General features: G+C 38.8%; 1 protein-coding gene across 1 annotated transcript; it reads left to right on the forward strand.

The window, feature by feature from the left end:
- The first annotated feature begins 1,538 nt into the window (after positions 1-1,538).
- On the forward strand, positions 1,539-20,290 carry LOC148015642 (ubiquitin-conjugating enzyme E2 variant 1C-like). The gene is made up of 4 exons (XM_087665953.1): positions 1,539-1,783; positions 2,070-2,209; positions 2,309-2,434; positions 19,861-20,290. The coding sequence occupies exons 1-4, from the start codon at positions 1,756-1,758 to the stop codon at positions 20,008-20,010; spliced, it is 444 nt and encodes a 147-aa protein (XP_087522079.1). The 5' UTR covers positions 1,539-1,755; the 3' UTR covers positions 20,011-20,290.
- The last annotated feature ends 150 nt before the right edge of the window (positions 20,291-20,440 follow it).

Raw genomic sequence — 20,440 nt, forward strand, 5'->3', positions numbered from 1 at the left:
TGGCATTGGCTCTCTAGATCAATAAGGAAGCCACACTCTAGAGTTTTTCACATGGTGTGCGCATAGCGACACGACAACGTGCCTTGCAAAGTTTCTTGTTTGTTTTTTTTGGGCTTAAGCATACTTTGGCAACATGCATTGACTTGTCTTGCAAGTAACTTGACCTAGCTTGCAAGTAGTCCTAATCAATCATACGATGCATTGTACTCCATTATCTTGTATGTGCATGAGGATCTTTGTTTCCTTGTGCTTCCCTTCCAGCACCTCACCAAGGACAACAAACCAAATTGTGTTTATAAGGAGACTTGCATGTATAGTAATTATATTTGAGTAGGCCTAACTTTCATGCCCAGTAATTTTGTTTGAGTGGGCCTTTAATATTAAAGCAATTAGTTCCTTTTGTTGCCACAAGCTGCTTCTTGCATCAATGCATATGTGGCATCATGAAATAAAAAAATGATGTAGCAAGCCATATAGGAAAGAGAAAAATAGCAACACAAAAGGGCAAAGAGAGAGAGAGAGAGAGAGAGAGAGAGAGAGAGAGAGAGAGAGAGAGAGAGAGAGAGAGAGAGAGAGAGAGAGAGAGAGAGAGAGAGAGAGAGAGAGAGAGAGAGAGAGAGAGAGAGACTAAACTTAAATTGATTTGATACTTGGAGGATGGATGGTGATGCCAATTGTCTTAGAATAGGTAACGAGGTCTTGCTTGGAGTTGGAGGTGAGGGTGGATGGTTTGACTAAGACATAGATGGGGTGTTGAAAGGTTGTTGCTGCCAAAGCCACAAAAACTTACTAATATAGCTTGTGGCGCTGATCACTAGCACCTTATTACTGGTGTCATTTGGTATTTTAGATTCTTTCGCAAATTCTTTTGATTAAGAGAGAATTAGTGAAACAATGTTGTTGCACTGAGCTCAAGTCCCGACCATGGTAGCAAATGGCTATGGTAGAGTGGTTGTATATATCAAAAATTGCTTTGATGGAGAAGATTAAACCTTTTTTTGCTCACCATGTTTGCAAAACCAAAAGTCACAAAAAAAGAGAGATAAAAAGCTAGAGAAAAAATTGAAAGAACTCTTAATTGAACAAGCTGAAAAAGTGTGCCACTTAACTCAAGTTAACTAGGGATAATCTTTTGAGATACACATCACATTGTCACTGCACCATTGTAATAACATATGCTCTAATATGCAATGCAAACAATTTGCAAATTGATATTCAATCTCTCTTAGTACAAGAACCTGGAAAAACCCTTTGCCAATGAACTTGAAATGCAATGGGCTACAACAGCCATAGCTCCACTGAAGTGATAGTTCAATAGGTTAGAAGTGATCTTAAATAGGCGCATGGGTGTGATCTTCTTGTGGGGGGGACTTGCAAGTGATGTTGCCATGATCATTAGCAGGTAGGTGTGTAGAGCTTTCGCACTACCTCATTGTGCAACACCATGATTCTTTCAATGTTGTTTTTGGTTAACATTCACGATCCGAAGCTTATGAGAGGGCCAAATTGTGAAAAGACCGCAGTGTTTCTTTTCGTTTATAAAAGGCAAGTGGCGTTTGCCACACATAATTTGGTGGCCAAGCCCTAACATAAAGGAAAAGCTTGCTGGACTGCCTGTTCCCCCTTCTCTGTCGAGCCAACCTGCTGTTGTTCTTCTTCCTCTTTTTCTTTTCTTCTTTGTTGTCTCGTCGCCTGCAGGGTTTGATTAATCGAGGCAACTTCCCGCGAAGTTTGTCCGTACCGTGATCTCCACAAATGACGACGGCTGGAAATGCTGTAGTTGGTGAGTCTGTCTGTCTGTGCGTATGCCTTCTTCCTTTCATTCCATGACATCAGATTTGACGGGATTATCAGCCCGATAGAAAAGTTTTGGCACATCTTACTATGTGCATTTTAGGGTCTCTCACGCACAAGGTGCTGGTCGCTCCTTGTCTCTTGAATTTAGTTTATTTGAATCTGGATCTAGTATTAGACATGTCAAGGTTTGACGTTTAGAAATGCGAGGCTTTACTGAATGTTGGTTGTTTTTCCTCGGCATTGGTGGATATATTGTGAATCTCGAAGTGCAGTTCCAAGAAACTTCAGATTGCTGGAGGAATTGGAGAGGGGAGAAAAAGGCATCGGGGATGGAACTGTCAGTTATGGAATGGATGATGGAGATGATATCTTCATGAGGTCGTGGACTGGAACGATAATTGGCCCACATAATGTAAGTCTTGAATGTTGAATAACATTACCTATATAAATTCACTGAGCTTTGCTGGTTGCAACATTGGTTTACATTGTCTTATGTATACCATTGAAACAGTCTGTTCACGAGGGGCGAATTTATCAGCTCAAGCTGTTTTGTGATAAGGATTACCCTGACAAACCTCCCACAGTGAAATTTTATTCCAGAATCAACATGACATGTGTGAACCAAGACACTGGACTGGTAAAGTTTTGAGCTTATATCAAGTCTTTAACTAAAAAAAAAAGGAATTAGCATAGAGCTATAGTATCTCTCTTCTGAAGTTTTTCCCCTCTATGAAGGTCGCAGAAGTATGCGCTTAGGTACTAGATACTATACTATGTTGAAACAATAGCTTTTGTGACACTAATGCCATATTGACAATTTAAGATGCCAATATTATTTATTAAATCATAGTTAGTAAGATTGCCGAGCCTTGACATATAGATATGTTTATAAAGTGCCAAAGTAGATTCTTACATGTCTTTGATGAAAGCTGGTAATTAGTGTTTGTCTCCCAATTGAAGATATAAGGTGATGGCATCATTTAATGAATTTTCAGCATGCCACAAGTGAGTGTTTGCGTGACAAGTTTTGATTAACTTTCGAAGGATTTTGCTATTGTATAGGGTTTTTTAAAAGATGAAGTTTATTTGCTTTATTTCCCTCTGTTATTTGTTAGGGTGGTTCCAATCGTTTGTTCCTTATTTGCTCTTGGTGTAGAAGTCTCCTTTGTGCCATGTAGTGCTTTAACTTTGTCATCTCCTCCAAATCCTTTTGCATTCTTAATAGTTTTGATTTTTTGTATTTATTTTTCACTTCTTCATTCCCTATTGTGTTCATGATACTAGTACACACATAGTACATACTCTTTGTATGCTACTACTAATATCAAAACTGAAGCTCTTGTTTTTGCTCTTGATGATTTGGACATATGAATCTTTTGACCAAGCATATTCATCCCCTCATGATTTCAGTCCCCTCATGATTTCATGCTCTTAACAATAGGGACACATTGATTCTTGTGTGCATTGCAGTTTTTGTAAGAGGGAACAATCTAGTGACCATTGTCTTTTAGAATGGAAGGTAAATCTTTAAGAGAGTTTTTAGGGTTAAAGCTTATAACTTTTGCTTTCGATTATAGTATTTTGTTGTATGGATTTCGTGGAACCTTTTTCTCATGATATCAAGTCTCAAACTCTCAATTTTACTTGCTAAGTATACTTCAAGCCTTTGGGCATGTTTATATTTTGAAGAACTTTTGCTAGGCATAGCTAAAAAGTGATTTTGAATGAAAGATCCCTGTGACCTTGTGAAGTGAGTATGCAAATGAACATTGTTGTTGACACGGGGGCACACATAGGGAGAGCTTTTGGAAAGAGTGTAGTGGTCGGAAAAATGGCAAATAAATGGAGTTCAAGTTTGAGATATTGATCATTGTTTGAGAGTAGGTCTTTTATAACTCAAAATCCTTGTCATTTATTTTAGATTAGTAAAGGGCTTTATTTTCTATTTATCATGAGAGCCTTTTAGGTCATATTAAGATCTATATATTTTGCCTTTGAAGGACTTTTGGTTGGGTAGCTTTCTAGCAAGGTTGCTGATTGACCCTTGAATTATCAAGGTTAGGTCTAGTCCTTGTGAACAAGTCTAGCCAAGTTAGTGCATACTTATATTGTAATCATGTTGGTAGTTTGCTTTAATTTAACTCACTTGGTTTCGTCTTTTTTTCATCTTAAAGTGAGAATTGCCTTAATTTGTATCCATGTCTTTAACATGGTAACCGTGAAATGCATTTTTTTGAGGATGTAATGTGGAACTCATTGTACTTTTGTTATGCATCCTTTTGCCTTATTTGTTTCCCTCTAAGAAAAAAGCAATTTGCATCCGTTACAATATTGTTGGATATGTGTATTTTAAGTATGTTATTTTTTGTTTCATGCAGCATTTCACTTAAGACCTATACATGGGAAATGTTTCATGTTGAGACACAATGTTTGGGGGTGAAATGTTTCATGGTTATCTTCATTTTAAAAGTCATGAGAGCTTTGTGATGTGTATAGGCTTTGGTTATCAAAGGATGTCTAGGTTTTGAGTAGGCCAACACAAATTTGAGCAAAGATGTACTATTGGAGTTGGAAGTTGGATAGTAGATAAGGAGGCCACACCAAGTGCTGGTTTGTATCCTTATTGTATATGCTTTCTAGATATGCTATCCTTTTGCTACTAAAAATGCTTCTTCAACAATAAGGCACATTTGTGCTATCAAAGATACTTCTCGAACAAGCCCTCTTTTGAATGGTTTTTTGTCATATTAGCCTTTTAGTAATTGAATCTTTGCTATAGGCTCAACATTATTATTGTAGTGTTCTTAGAAGCCTTTGTCTCTCTCTCTTTAAGCATTGTTAACATGCTTCAACAACCATTGTGGTGCGTGTATGAAACTTGCAAAGATCTTAGGGGCAAATTGTGATCACAGGTGGTGTGGCATAAGTGAGCCCTTGAGTCCTTTAAGTTGTCATTTGGGGCATTTGTGTATATACGTCTTAATGGGGGTCTCTTTAGGATGATGTAAAAGGCTACCTTGGTGATTGAAGCTTTGTGAGTGTAGTTATGAGTTGATATCAAGAGGTTACCGCATGATATTGAGTGTGCCATTGATTTCATATAGCCATGTAGTGAAGATGCACATGCTCTATCTTTAGCCTCAAATTGATTTGCTAAGCATAATATTGGGTGCGCCATTGAGGGATTTAATTTAGACTATGGAGAAAATACTAGCACCCTAACTCTTTCAATGGAAGTTTACAATGTTGACTTTGTAATAGCATGCTACATTTTTGGTTTTGAATTGACTTGCTAAGATTTGTCATGTCATCATCGAGGATTGTGCTGGTTGAATGTAGACTCGACTAAAGTTTGCAACGTTGCAACAATAAGAATCACCAAATGCAAAATTGTAGTGGGAGAAACACATCCATTTACACAACACCATGTATTCTCTCATCTAGAAGTTGCCCCATGGTGTAACTTGAAGGCTTGAGTATGACACATGCAAAGTGTGAACTTGTAGGGGGGACTATCAGTTAAAGCTTTTCCTTTACCCTATTTGGTTGGGAGCATGTGGATGTGTTAATCCATGGTTTGGTTTGGTGCTTTGATACCATATGAGAAGTAATCAAGTGCACCACTTGCATGTATGAGCAAGAGCTTTGAAGGGTATACCTTCCAAGTACAAGATGTTTAACAAATAGCCTAGGGTCCTATTTATAAAACTCCTTGTCCACCCTATTCTTAAGGGCACATATTGCTAGACCCCTTGATTGCCTTAGACTCAGGGTGCGATTGCACCCCTTAGCCTTTGGGTGCATTCACACTTGATACATGTCACGTGGGTGTATGAGCAAGAGTTGTGAAGGGTATGTAATTCAAGCACATGATCGTCATACAAAATGTATTGCAAATGGACCCAAGGTCTTGTGTTATGCTCCTTATTCACCCTAGCCTTTAGGGCATACAATGCAAGACCCCTTAACCACCCTAGTCATAGTAATCGTAAAACACATTTTGTTGGTATTGAAATGTGCAATGCTTGAAATGTTTCATTGAAACGTAAAACACCCTTAGTGAAATGGCTGATTGAAACATGATTGCTATATGAAAAAAAAACATTTTTTCTTGCATTTTTGAGAGTTCTCACACATGATATATGAGATACTATGTAAAAAATAACATTGTTTGTTGGCACGAAAGGATTTGCATTGTATAAATGTGCAAGTTGGAATTAATTGTTTATAAAGAAAACTATCTCATATGTAGTATTTAACTATTTCACTTGGCATTTCACTTGGGACTCCCCTAAAGGTGGAACATTTTGAGTTGAAACGCATCCCTATTATATATAGAACACGTTGTCTACTCTAGCCAAGTGCAAATCTCCTTTATTATGGGCATTAGAACTTGGTAGTGTTAGGTCCTTTTTAGAGTGTTGTTTGGTTCTTCTTCATTGGGATCTGTTCAAAGAACAATACTCTCATATTGAGTTTTGGTGTCTTCGATGACTCCTTTAGCATCCAGAGCCTCAAACCTTCACTCCCGAAGGCCTATCTATAGTAAATTTCATTTATTTTTTCCTACTCTAAGTTGTGGGGCTTATTTGGTAGCCCTAATAGAAAAATATGATGGGCTCTTTTTACCTTTGCTTCAAGCCTTTACTTTTTCTTCAACATTGTTGCTTGAGCACACATTGATTGTACTCCACTTATGACTTTATATCATTACATTTCATTCTTTTGAGAATATATTTTCTAGTTTTTTGTACTTTTTGTGGCCTTTGTCAGCCCTCTTGATTCTTAATTACACTATTAGATCCTTGCATGATATCAGAGCTAGATGCCTTAAACAACCTAGTTATTATTAATATTTGGGCTTTCAAGAGCATACCGGCTAACATTCGTGGCTTTAATAAAGTAATATTTGGTAGAGCCCTTTGACCCAATTTTCCCATATATTGAGGTTTAGGGGTATCGTAACTTCATCCTTTGCTTTCAATAGTGATAGATTCTTTTAGCACATTCCTTCCTTTTGGTATTTCAATACCATTGTGTGAAGGCTTACAGATGATGCATCTCAAATACCTTGAGTAAGTTTAAGCTTTTGGTATTTCAATACCATTGTGTGAAGGCTTATAGATGATGCATCTCAAATACCTCGAGTAGGTTTAGGTCGTTAACTAGGTGTTAGGTTATCTTTACCTCATATCTCCTCTCATGTGATCACCACTTTGCCCTATGATGATGTTTTGTTGGGAACTACTTTTATGCACTATGTAGCTTACAATTGCCCTTCAGTTACTCTCACTCAAACTTATGGTGCTTGTGTTGGGAATCTTAATCTTGCATATTGCACCATTCTTGTAGGTAGTTCAAAGGTTGATAATACTTACACATGCTTGTAGGTAGTTCAAAGGTTGATAATACTTACACATGCTTTGTCGTTACACCCTCTCATTCTTTGGCTATTCAATTTTCTCATGCCTTTGTTGAGCTAGCCTTTGCTGCACCTTGTAGACAATCCTTTTCTTTTTTTGTTGCACTCTCCTTAGATTTACCTTTATCATTGGCATCACATGAGTGAGCTCTCAACCAAGTGTTGGTATGCAGTTTATCATGTATCTCTATTCCATTCATAGATTACAAGTAGTGGTTGTTGATATGCTAGAAAACCAGGGTTTAGCAAGAATTTACATAGTAGAAAGGTGTCTTGAATCACCTCCTAGCCTCATAACTATTGTTTTTATTGATTATAGTTGAACATGCAACAAGGTAATGCATGGTTGCAACATCACCAACTTACTTGGCCTTGGCTCTTGTTCATAGATACATGATCAATCACCACTTTCCAATGTTTTTATGTCACTTTGATCTATTGGATATTTTCTCCTCCATAATAAATGTTTGCCTTCTTTAAAACCGTACTGGGTATAGATTGGAAAACCATCTTTGAATAGTGTTTACTCTCTCCCATTTTGAACTTTCTTTAGAACAACCCTTCCACTTACTAGACACTCCTAGTAAATGGTATCCTTGTTCGTCTACAAATGACTATTTGGTCGTTAGAAAGTTCTACCATCCCATCTCTTGAGATGATATTATTTATCTCCCCTTGTTTCTTTTAGAGCCTACTAACATGAAACATTGGATGGTGGACATGACTTGTGGAAGCTAGCTAGAGCTTGTAAGCTCTCTCCTCTTATCTTTTTTAGTATTGTGAAAGCACCACAACATCCAAGTGAGAGTTTAGAACATTCTTCCATCTTCATGGTTTCAAACTTTAGTGCACTTTCAAATAAGCTGAAATCCTCTTTCAAAAGTGAGACATTTGCTATGTGGATCAGCGAGGGTTGTCTTTATAGATAGTATGCATTGATCTGTATGGTATGATCCATATGGTGCATATTTGTATGATCTAGTACGAAAAAAGGGCATTTTTAATCACTCTTTCCCAAGTCTACAAATTTCTTTCTTTCTTTCTTATTTCTTCCCCCCAAACCGCCCCGGTCCCCCCCTTCTTTTGTTCTTATTTCTCTCTTTCCCAAGTCTTTCTCTCACTCTCTCAACCCTTTCACACCTTCGTTTTTATCTCAAGCTTCTTCCGCTTTCTCAAGCCTCTCATCTCTCTCTCTCTCTCTCTCTCTCTGTGGCCTCTCCCTCTCTCTTGATCCTCTCTTAAGCCTACACTACTCTTATTTGTAACAATCGTTCGTGTACTCCCATCTATGTACTTGTAAGTTGTAGGTAACAATAGCGCATGCATCATGAGGTTTTGGTGTGTTACCCTTTAGTATTCATCTTGTATACTTTAATAGCATTGCTATTTAGACTTTAAACATCTATTCTATCATCTTTAGTTCAAAATAATCAAGTTTAATTTTTTTTTCGTACTAACATCGCATAGTATCTTATAAAATCTTGTGGTACCATTTCATACAATATTTTTTTGTACTATATGGTATCATACCTTTCATACTTGACAACTACGGGATTAGCATAGGCTTTGGCTCTATCATGTGCCTTCTAATGCTTCTCTGAGCAAATTTTAACCTTCTTTCATAGGGTCAGGTGTTTTTATTTTATTTATCATCTTGTACAATATTTTTTTGTACTATATGGTATCATACTTTTCATACTTGACAACTATGGGATTTGCATAGGCTCTGACTTTGTCATGTGCCTTCTAATGCTTCTTTGAGCAAATTTTAACATTCTTTCATAGGGTTGGGTGTTTTTATTTTATTTATTTCCAAATAAGTGAGTCATTGTGATGGGCAAAGTTAATTTGGGTAGTGGGGTACTTTGGTAGAAGTTGTGGAGAACAATGGTGATGTCTCAACAATGGAACCATGAAATTGGTTTTGATAACTAAAGGGTAGTAGTCTCTTAACTTGCATACACTTAATCTTAAAGATAGAAATTTGATAACAAAGACGCAAATAAAACAATGGAGCTAGAATGGCCTGCACCAATACATAGAAAGCTTGGCCCCAACATCTTTCCCCCCTTGCTAGAATTTCAGACCTTTGATCTTAGCCTTTAACAAGCAATTCGATACTTGCTCAATAGATCTATAGTGCTTTAAAACTTTTCTCTAGTTGCACTCACTAGACAAGACCTGAAACACTAGATCTGAATATGTTTGCCATACTTACTTTCTCCCCTTATATTGCTAAAAAAAGCTCGAATTGGACAAGATCTTCACCACCATACACCCACCACTATAGGCTTTCGCATATATCACAATCTTGCCCAAATTCTCTAAGATCAATGTAAAAGAAAACCCTCTATAAGACCTATCATGTGAGGATTCTCTCCCAATTGCCACGAGGGTTCTCTCCCAATTGCCACAAAATACAAAAGGAAGAACACATAACAAACATAAAGTGTTTACAATAGCTCCCAAATCACATGAGCAGCCCAACAACTGCATCGCCTAGTTGGAAACAATGTCACTTGCACAAAAATAGCCTTTGCCTTGCTCAAAACTGCCATCACTAGCATCACAATAGATTGCCAACAATTAGAACAACTCTATCAGTGCACCACAAACAACATGATCAAGAGTGGCATGCAATAGGTTGGCTGGTGGCAGCCACGATCTACTCGATAAAGCCTTCTTGTGGGTGGAAAGCTTCATCCTTTTGTCTTTCATGCATTTCTCTTGCTTTTATGACATTTTGCTTGCTTTTTAAGTAATTTGCATAAATTTAGTGGGAAGTTTATTTATTTAGCCATTAATTTGTTGAATTTGAGTGACTTGGCTTGAACCGTTGGACCACCACCCAAATTAAAGTAAGCAAAAAAGAAACTCTCATATTAAGGTTAATTTAAATTGAATGAAACAAATGTGCACACAAGCTTACACATTTAAATAATTGGGCTGTTGTGGAGAAACAATGGTGGTGTCTTGACAATGGAACCATGAAATTGGCTGTGATAACTAATGGGAAGTAGACTCTAAAATGCAAGTGCTTAATCTTAAAAAGACAAGACTTCGACACCAAAGAGGCAATAAAACAATGTTGCTAGAATGCATTGCACCAAAATACGTGGAAAGATTTGGGGTTGATCTAGTGCAAGCACTTAAGTCCTATATTTGGCCTAATAGGGAAAAACATGTATCATAGAGAATAAAATAAGGATTGAGATGCATTCAATGGGATGTACCTAAGTATGCAAATCATGCACGAGGTATTGGAGCTTGGTCCACAATGCATGGAGATTAGGTGGATGATGTTACTCGCGACTCTAGGGATCCAACAAGGATTGATGTAGATGATGATGCTTTATTTTAAGCATTACTGTTTAGCACAATTTACGGGTTTACTTCGTTCTGTAGTGTGGTGGAGACTTTTCCCTTGCTTATGATGAATCCTAGGTTTTCTACATTGTTGGATTCTTTAGTTGGGGATGGGTAGAGAGCAAGATACATCAACATGAGATCCTACTATGGTTGGGAGACGACCCACATGATTTTAGTTTGCTCGTGGACAACAGATGTCGATGTCACCAGTGCAGAATGTTCAAAAATTCAATTGGTCAATCATTTGAAAGTGGAAATTGGCCTAGAACTTTGCATCCACCAGCAAACAAATGATTACAAAGGAGAGACAATTTGTGAAGTTTGAGACATCTAGGGTGGTGTGGAGGATAAGATCTTGGCTTTGACCTTTATTTAGTAGTTTTACATAGCCTATTTAGGTGGAAGGTGCACAAAGCATCCCCTTTTTTAAGGGAATGCACAAAAACGGTGAGCCAATCTTGTGGTTCAAGGAAAAGCACCACCCACTTCGATACAATTCAAGTAGGAGTTTTGCAATATGTTGTTTACTAGTGCTTTTGAGGTGGAGGTGAAGATTGTTTGGCACTAGATCACCACCCACTTCGATACAATTCAAGTGGGAGTTTTGTAATATGTTGTCCACTAGCACTTTGAGGTGGAGGTGAAGATCATTTGAGATTAGTTGAGGGTAGTAGATTTCAAGGATTTGGATGAGTATATCCAAAAAGTTTTGGGGAGGCTTTGCTGCCTATTACTTCTTAGAAAAGCACCACCCACTTTGATACAATTCAAGTAGGAGTTTTGTAATATGTTGTTCACTAGTGCTTTTGAGTGTAGGTGAAGATCGTTTGAGATTAGTTGAGGGCAGTAGATCACCACCCACTTTGATACAATTCAAGTAGGAAATTCGTAATATGTTGTTCATTGGTGCTTTGAGGTGGAGGCGAAGATTGTTTGAAATTAGTTGAGGGCAGTAGATTTCAAGGATTTGGAGGAGTATATCAAAAAGTTTTGGGGAAGCTTTACTCCCTATCACCTCTTAGAAAGACGTTTCTATTGCTATTAGTCTACATTTCATGTATTTTAGGGCACTTTATTTTCTCATTTTGGTGCTGTCTTGTTGTCTAGGGTGGGATCCTAAGTTCTTTATACAAGGCTTCAAGTGTCCTCATCCCTGTCCCATCCTCATCCTCGTCCTTATCCTTGTCCTTCATCGTGTGTTACTATGGGTGAAAAGTTTATAAAATGCATGAAAAGGAGACATGCACGGAAGGCATGAATGCATATCTTTTCTCCATCGTGTGGCATTTTTTTGGGTAGATCAGGGCTGCCAAGGACCATCTATTTTTGCCATTTGCTGATCATGGCTGTGTTGAAGCTCTGATTATGCTGTCCAGAGTGTTGGTGATGTTGTCTATCAGCTTGGTGATCTTGGTTTTCCACCCAATGATGTTGCTCTTGGATAGATGATGGCACAAGTTTGGTAGGCGACGGTTGATCAAGTCTAGGCAATGTTGTCCTAGGTTAAGTGATGCTGTTTTGGAGTTGTGAGTGGTTTTGGACATTCTCGTGGGTTTTTGTGCTTCTCTACTGTGAGTTGTGCCATTCAAAAGAGATCAGTTGTGATAGATTTTGTGAGATAGGGTTTTCTGGTAAGATTTTGTGTTGGACAAGTTGGTCTTCTTGTGCCATCAAAGAGTCTGCTAGTTTTTTCAGATCTGGTATTTTTGGACTTGGTGAGAGCAGCCAGAGACTAGTACTTGAGCATTGCATGAGTGGTTGCATTGGATTGGCCTACTAAGGGTTGAGATTGATGTGAGTGTGTGCAATAGAAGATTCAAGAGGAAGAACATGAACAGGGAGAGAGAAGGGAAGTGAAAGACTATAATGGAAGAAGAAAATCTGCATTGAACTTTGAATGAAAGGCGAATACAAAGGTGGACTGATCGGTACCTTCATGTAGTCCAAAGCGTTAATGAGGCCATTGGATCAGGATGATGACAAAAGGCAGCATTAGAAGATGGAGGAAAGTCCTTGAATGTTGGAGTGTGGTGAAACCTGAAAAACAAAAAGTGACCAGGCAACTGAAAAGGGCAGCGATAAATAACTGATAATGCCAAAAACTAGCCGACCAACATCAGGCCATGCATTGAATTGTAGCCAATTTGCACTAATTAAGACAGGAAATGCTGGCACATAATAAAAAATGCTGATCGCCCCAAGTTTGGTGTGAAAACACCCTCCAGCCACCACTGAAAAAGAAATGCAAGGTTGGAAATGGATCTCAGCCAAAGTGAAGACACCGAAAACTGTTTGAAAAAGAAATGCATGCTCTAAATAGAGCTACCTCCTTGGTTAGAGCACATGACAGATTGAGTGCCAAAATTCCTAATGTCCCCGTCTGACTTAGACTGAGGTTCACAAGTAGAAGATGATTGTGCATGATACATTTGCTAACATGAAAAGCTAGTGATGAGGGCTTTGTGAATAGTAATATGACAATTTAATAGGTAGAAAGAAATATTGCAAGAGATGTCGAGTGTTGGGGCCAATCTTTCTTTGTGTGTTGAGGTGTAGGAGCATTTTAGCTTCACTATTGGATTTATCTTTTGGTTGCTGAATTTTTGCTTTTTAAGATTGAAGTTCTTACAAGTAAAAGTGTATTATCCTTTGGTTCACCAAAGGCCAATTTCATGGTTTTGTCGCAAGGATATCATCAACTTTCTAGAGCAGGGAAGTTTGTGATTCATGATTGCTTTAGGGTGCAAGCACTTAGGCCTTAATTTCAGCCAAATAGGAACAACATCTAGGAGGGATGTTTGACAAGGCTCACAAGGGATTTTTTCTAAAGAGCTGAGATATTGTGGATGAGATGTTACTAATTGTGTTGATGTTATACAAGAGTGATCCGGGTTTGAATTTGGTCTCAAGCACATGGGGTGCCATAGGGTTCATGGAGTCATACCATCTACAATAAGAAGATTACTTTAGAGCAAAAGATTCATGTGTTTAAAGGAGAATCGGTCCCTCTTGTATCAGATTCAACCGTTTCTAATTACTGGTTGTAGCACTGTAAAGAATGTTTCTCCCTCTTTTTACTTGGAGAACTTTCACTTGAGGGGCTTGAGGATTATCCATTCTATTGAGCTAGTATTACATTCAATTGGTTGCCATACAGAGTGATTGCAACCCACATGAAGAGATTGACACATTTGAAGGACTTATTAGACAAGGGACTGATTCAAATCTAGGTCATCCCTTTTTACTCATTTGTTCCTTTGTTATAGGAGGAGGATGGCTCATAGCATGTGTATTGATTATCGTGCCTTGAACTAGATGATGATTAAGAACCATCTCCCTATTTGAAGGATAGACATATCCTTAGATACACGTTTGGAAAGAAGATGTGTAGAGGATACCTTTCAGGACAATCTTTGGCCTATATGAGTTTCTAGTGATGTCATTTGGGCATATTGTTGCACTCGCATCATTTATTTAGATGATGGATGTAGGGACATTCTTTGATAACATTTTTTGTGAAAAAGGATGAGATGAGAGCATAGGAAGCATTTGGTTATAGTCTTTTAGGAAATTCTCAAGCATTGGTTGGTCTTTAATTGTAAGAAGAGTGAGTTTTTCTTGGAAGAAATGCCTATAAATGATTGGGGGATCCACATGACGTCTATAGTTTCCTTGGATTGTGTTTGTACTACAGAAGGTTCATCCTCCATTTTGTAGAACATAGACCTCGATGACTTTTGGCAATACTTGCATTGTTACTTTGCAAGTATTCGACTTTTCTTCTCTCTCTCTCTCACACACACACACACACACTCTCTCTCTCTCGTAATGGAAGCAATGCAAGTGAGGATTTATGGAGAGTGGATGCTATGGGTATGGAGAGAGATGGATAGAGCTTGAGGGTAGAGAGCATAGATAGCTTGAGAGTGTGGGAGCTTGAGGGGTGTAGAGAGTGGAGGTGGACAGCTCCACTCTCTCTACCCCTCTAAGAGTAGAGAGTGGAGGTGGAGGTAGAGAGGGTAGTGGCTTGAGAGGCTGAAGAGCTCAAGGGGTAGAGTGCTTGAGGTGGAGAGGATGAAGAGTTTAGGAAGCTTGAGGGAGTAGAAGAGCTTTTAGTGTAGAGCCTGAAAGTTGAGGGAAGGGAGCTTGAGGAAATAGAGTGAGAGAGTGGAGGTGGAGGTAGAGAGGGTAGTGGCTTGAGAGGCTGAAGAGCTCAAGGGGTAGAGTGCTTGAGGTGGAGAGGGTGGAGAGTTTAGGAAGCTTGAGGGAGTAGGAGAGCTTTTAGTGTAGAGCCTGAAAGTTGAGGGAAGGGAGCTTGAGGAGATAGAGTGAGAGCTGCACTCTTGAGAGCTTGAGGATTAAGTAGTGATTGATTGTCAAGTAATATGAGAGAGAGAGAGAGAGAGTGTGTGTGTGCACGTGCATATCGTGGGGGAGGGGAACCTCAGCGGGCACCAAAGAGGACTCCAAAACCACAATAAAAAAGGCTTAAAACCGTTGTCCAAACGCTTCTTGCAATATTCGCTTTTTGACCTGCTGGCACCAACGGTCACTGAATGTCTCTCAGACAAGCTGGCAGGACTGGATGGATCGACCGATATGTTTTGTTTGTCAGATGTGGACAACCTTGGTAGAGTTGGATGGTGCTATAAACATCAAGGACTAGGCTGCTCTATCTTTATCTAAGTCCGACCAGGACTTGAGTTAGGGCACTGAACTACAAGGGGAAATTTCTGTTTGGGTGTTAACGCCGAGGGGAAGTTTGTGTATTGGGTGGTAGCCACAGTCTGGGTGTGGAGGCTACATCTGTGTGCATCAGATGGCGAATTTTGATGTTCAGGAGTAGGACATGCAGCAGGAGGCAGTAGTCCTGGCAGAAGACAGCTGCTTTTCAGGATGAACATGCCTGCAGGAGGCAATGATGTAGCTGCTGCATTCTATGGGTGACTAGTTGTGACTGATGACAATAATGGGGTCAGGACTGTTTACTTTTAGTAAACAAGTTGAACCAGGGCATAGAAGCAACAAACGTTGGTGTGGAGAGGTTGGTTGCTGAGCTTGGGGCATGTCAATCATGCGAGATGATGAATAGTTCCACCCTCGAGTCCCTTTCACTGCACTTTGTGCTGACACTTGTCCTACTCAAACTGAAATTGATAAAAGTAATCTAGTTTGGCTCTTTCTAGGGATGTTTTTGAGGAGAGAAATCTGACCATAATTTGTCATCAAGTAACATTAGTTGCGGCCTACTTTAGCTCTGGTCAACAATGGAGAGGTCACAAGATGAGATGTTCATTATAAACTCATGGATCAGTTACAGCCATCAGGCACTATTACATCTATAGTATCCTATTCAACTAAAAGACAGATACAAAGATAGAGTAGCCTAGCCCTTGCAGGTTGCATTTTCCCAATCATGTTATTACACATTCGATTGAGGATTTGCATGTCTTCTGCTCTTAATTCCTTAGCTTCAAAGTGATAAGAGGGCACTGATGTAGGCTGCAAGCAGTGAGATCCCTCAACAAACAGCAGCTCTGGGATGATGGTAAACTGAAGGAAAATAGCTGTATAGAGAACCAAGAATGCCTGCCCACATGCTGTATACAATTCAAGCATATATGAAGAGAGTACAGACAGCAGTTTGTCACAGAACAGAGTCATATGAAAACCTAACACAATCCACATGCTTGTAGACGAAGTTTAACATTAAAGGTTAAGCAAACTTCCCATGGGAACATAGACGAGAAATCAGGTCGGTGCATCAGGAGATGAAAAACCATTGTGAGAAAGAGATATATAGCTGTTGCAGTGTTTTTTGGATGTCCAACAAAAATGAGGAAACAACAAAAGTGGCTAGAATCTTTGATTACCATTTCCTCTTTCTTAATCCTAAGAAAGTTTCACAAAATTGTATTTAATATCTAAGATATCCAAGGTTTTAAACCCAATGTTACAAGCTACATAAAGTTAATTCTCCTTGGGTTGCTAGGCACTTAGTCACACATTTGGGTCACCACACTCTCCACCTACATGCAAGCATGTCCTTTCAAATCACCATCAACTGACGTGCTTGTATGTGGATAATTTCTGTAGCAATAGGAATTTTTATTCTTTCTTATATTTGCAACATGTAGTACGCTTTTGCATCACTAGGACTTTTGAAAACATAAACGTATATGTATTTCTATGTTAGTGGAACTCTCTCTTTGCAACATGTCCCTTCTGGCTAGCCAAGTATCAGTATTTAAAGATAAGAACACAATGCCCTAGTTAATTAGTAGGGCTAAAGGAATTAGTTATGAATGCAAAAGTTAGTTTAGGATAAATTGGAAGCAGTTGAATACTTACAAACTGCACACGACATTTGTGCATGTCATGAACTAGTTGTGTATTTGTATCACACAAGTTAAGAAGTTCTTCTTTAGAGTGAGGAGCTGTACATAAAAATTCATCTCAATACAAATCAGCAACAAAATAAAGTTCATGGATACACACGAATGCAAGCTTGATAATGGGAAGGGATTGTGTTTTTCTACTCTCTCACTAGCTTTCTCACTTTGTGACATCATTGGCATAGCCAACTCACACATCTGAATGCAAGCTTGATAACCCGAAGGGATTGTGTTTTTCTACGCTCTCACTAGCTTTCTCACTTTGAGACATCATTGGCATAGCCAACTCACACATCTTTTCTTAGCTCACACATGAGCTAATGGATAGGCATAGATGCAATTTGTTTTGCATCTACTAATAAGCTAGCATGTTATCAAGTTCCCTAGCACATGTCACCTCCCTTTTCTTTCAACATGAAATATAGGCGAGTCATCAGTATGGGCCTGCATCTGGAAACATCTTTGTATGAGATTTCATTTATCACATTATATTGTCACTAGTTAAAGGTTACAATTTTATTCACCATAGGTTTACTTTTTTGCTTAATGTGCATCATGTACTCGTACAATATAAGCCCTGATGTATCTGCAATGCACACAAGTTATCCTTCAATTGCTCTGTAAAAATTAGAAGGTTGCAACAAAGTGTAATGCATCAACAATTTTGGTAGTGTTATATGCTTATTCTTTTGGGTGGAGTGGCCTCTGATTGTAGCATTTCTATGCTTATTATGCACAGCTATGAGCGGGAATCACCGCTTACCAGTCTACTTAGAGGAGTAACATTGTAGTTTGTAATTATCAAGAGCCCATGGAAGGGATGTACATGTCTTTAAGGTATTGAAAGGTTGCACACTATAGCTCACATTATGAAGTGTCAAACATTGTCTTCAAGTTAATGTGGATCATTAAAAAAATGCCATGTTGCATTAATTGCAGTCAACGCCATAGACCCACATCATTCAAATGCTTGGTACACGGCAAACTGATGGCATGGGACAAAGTATAAACCTGAAATAAATCAAGAAAGTTTGGTGCTCAGAAGACACGACTGTTTCCCAACATTTGGTGGTCAAGTGGAAACACCTCTGAAATGCAAGAAGTCCACATCAAGATTAGTTTACTTGCTTAAGATCAGAACAAGTTCTTTTAACAACAAAATTTTCAAGGGAGGAAACACGTTCTTGGATATTTTGGATGGAGTTCACAAAATGGCCTCTAGGCCATGCATGGGATGTCAACATAAGGGCTAGAGTGGTGGAGGGGCTATATAAATAGGACTGAAGAACTAGTCTGTGTTGCATCTTGTTTGGTCCCCACAGTTTGATGGCAATAAATAGGGATGGTGTGGGCTGGTTGTATGGCAAATAAGAACTTGCAATAGGAAGCCTGGCTCGATACGCTACTGCTGCTAGCTCCAAGTTCAAGTGAACCTGTATTGGCTCTATGGCCGGGAGGTGAGCTTCTTATCTATCTCTGCCTGTTTCAAAATTTGTGCAATTATTGCTTATGCCATATAATGTTGGCATTTCAAGTGCGTTGCCTCACTTGACAAAAAAGATGCTATATATGTTGTCTATGGGAGAAAAATAGCACACAAATAGTGGCGATGGCTTTAGACTGCCTCACTGGCTGGATGAGCTTCACCTTTGGTCAGGGAAGGTAGGGGAAACTGCAGTGAGTAAAAGCAAGGATGCCTATAGCTTTGGGATCGAACGTGGCTGCCTTGTTGTCTGTGAATAGAATTTTCAGCCCCCTATTTTACTTTCCAACCTTGAGTTGCATGTCAGTCGTTGATTTGAAGTTTCAAACTTGCAAGCAGGCTTTCTAAATCTCGGACCTCACCCAGGATTGTGCTTTCATAAATTTGCAGGATAGTTCTAGAACTGATGTTCACAAAAATTGGCAGATTGATATGTTAAGTAATATCTTTTGCACATCAAGTGTGGTGATACTTTGCCTATCAGTCTCAAAAAACAGCACGTATGTGTGCTTATGCGGAATTCCCAGACCATCTTTTTCTACCTGGCATCTAGTTTTTCTCATGTATATGTACCGTGGTCAATTTCAGTTGGCAACACACATTTCTTTATCATGCAGTCTCACCTATGTGCCCACAATCTGTTATGGAAATAAGTAATATATGTTATAAAGTAGCTCTTGATTTCTTTTTCTGAATCCTAACACGCTTTTATCAGCCTTAGAATGTTGAACCAATAAATCCACATACTACAAACCACTTGGAGCAAAACATTGAGCGTGCTTATGGAATCTTAGGTAGGCTTCCTGAATGTGCTTGCATAAAGTCAACTTGGGATTAGGTTCATTGTTGTACCAATTATTCTAATGACATGCATCATTTTTTGATGTGATACAACATGTCAGTCGATATATATTCTATGCCATGAGCTAGGGTACTTACCTTATGGAGAATACTTTGAAATAGAAAACTATGAACGTTTGATTGAAAGTTTTGAGGTGACCTTGGTTAGAACATCTACATTTTTAGGGTTGCATACTCTACTTATGCTGATAGGTCTTTGCAAGAAACACCAGAATCTCATTGCGAGGCTTCCATTATAAGGTGGCGTTAAGTAACTTGCAAAAGTTTTATTCATCAGTGGCCAATATCGTGAGGCATTTATATTGATGTGTCAACAAAACATACCAGCACTATTAGGGTGTGGGTCAAATTCAAACATATTTTGCCTTAGGACTGGTAAGAGAAAGCTAATTGATTGTAGAAATTACTTTGAAGTTCCTCAACTCATTTGATCTTTCTCTGTGGACTTTCTGCTTTAGATTTGATCCTTCTTTGACAAGTAGAGTTCATGGGCACATTTTCCTGCTCTTTATTTGATAATCATATATATGCAGGTTGAACCCAGGCATTTCCCATTGTTGGCCAATTGGCGGCGAGAATATACAATGGAGAGGATTTTGACCGAATTGAAGCGTGAAATGTCTTCTTCTCACAATAGAAAGTTGCCTCAACCTCCTGAAGGCAGCACTTTCGCTGGTATTTAGTTGTTACATTTCTTAGCCAAACAGAAAATAGTTTGGCCAAGGGGCTATTGAACTTGTTGTAGCTATTACAGTCTGTTGTCCTCAAGTTGAGGAACTGTGAAAGCTGTGATCATGCATGAGTGCTTCATGTGTAAAGGGTTGTAAAGGGTAGTATAGCTTAGATTGGGGTTTTGGGGTTTTTATTTTACTTATGAAGCTTGCACGACACTTTGTGCAGCCCATTTATTCTTTTTGCAATGTTTGGTAACGTGTGACTTGGAACATTAAGCCCTTTCCTTTCTATCTCGATGTTCTTTGGTTCATGAGGTTTTATGCTGCTGTAATATTGTGTGACTTAATGGTTTTGTAGCAGTGCCGGAGTCTTCTCTGCTTCTCTTATGTTTGAAATGTCTATACGTGAAGAAATTTTTGCTGTTCTTTCAGAAAGTAA

Source organism: Lygodium microphyllum, chromosome 24, assembly GCF_053477565.2.
Source record: "Lygodium microphyllum isolate KBCC chromosome 24, Lygodium_microphyllum_v1.1.10, whole genome shotgun sequence".
In the NCBI taxonomy this organism is placed as follows: domain Eukaryota; kingdom Viridiplantae; phylum Streptophyta; class Polypodiopsida; order Schizaeales; family Lygodiaceae; genus Lygodium; species Lygodium microphyllum.

What these genes read in the sequence shown, in the direction of transcription:
- LOC148015642 (XM_087665953.1), top strand. Translation starts at nt 1,756, where the DNA reads ATGACGACGGCTGGAAATGCTGTAGTTG. An exon ending in CGATAATTGGCCCACATAAT is followed by an intron (nt 2,210 to 2,308) that starts GTAAGTCTTGAA and finishes CCATTGAAACAG; the next exon opens with TCTGTTCACGAGGGGCGAAT. An exon ending in TGAACCAAGACACTGGACTG is followed by an intron (nt 2,435 to 19,860) that starts GTAAAGTTTTGA and finishes ATATATATGCAG; the next exon opens with GTTGAACCCAGGCATTTCCC.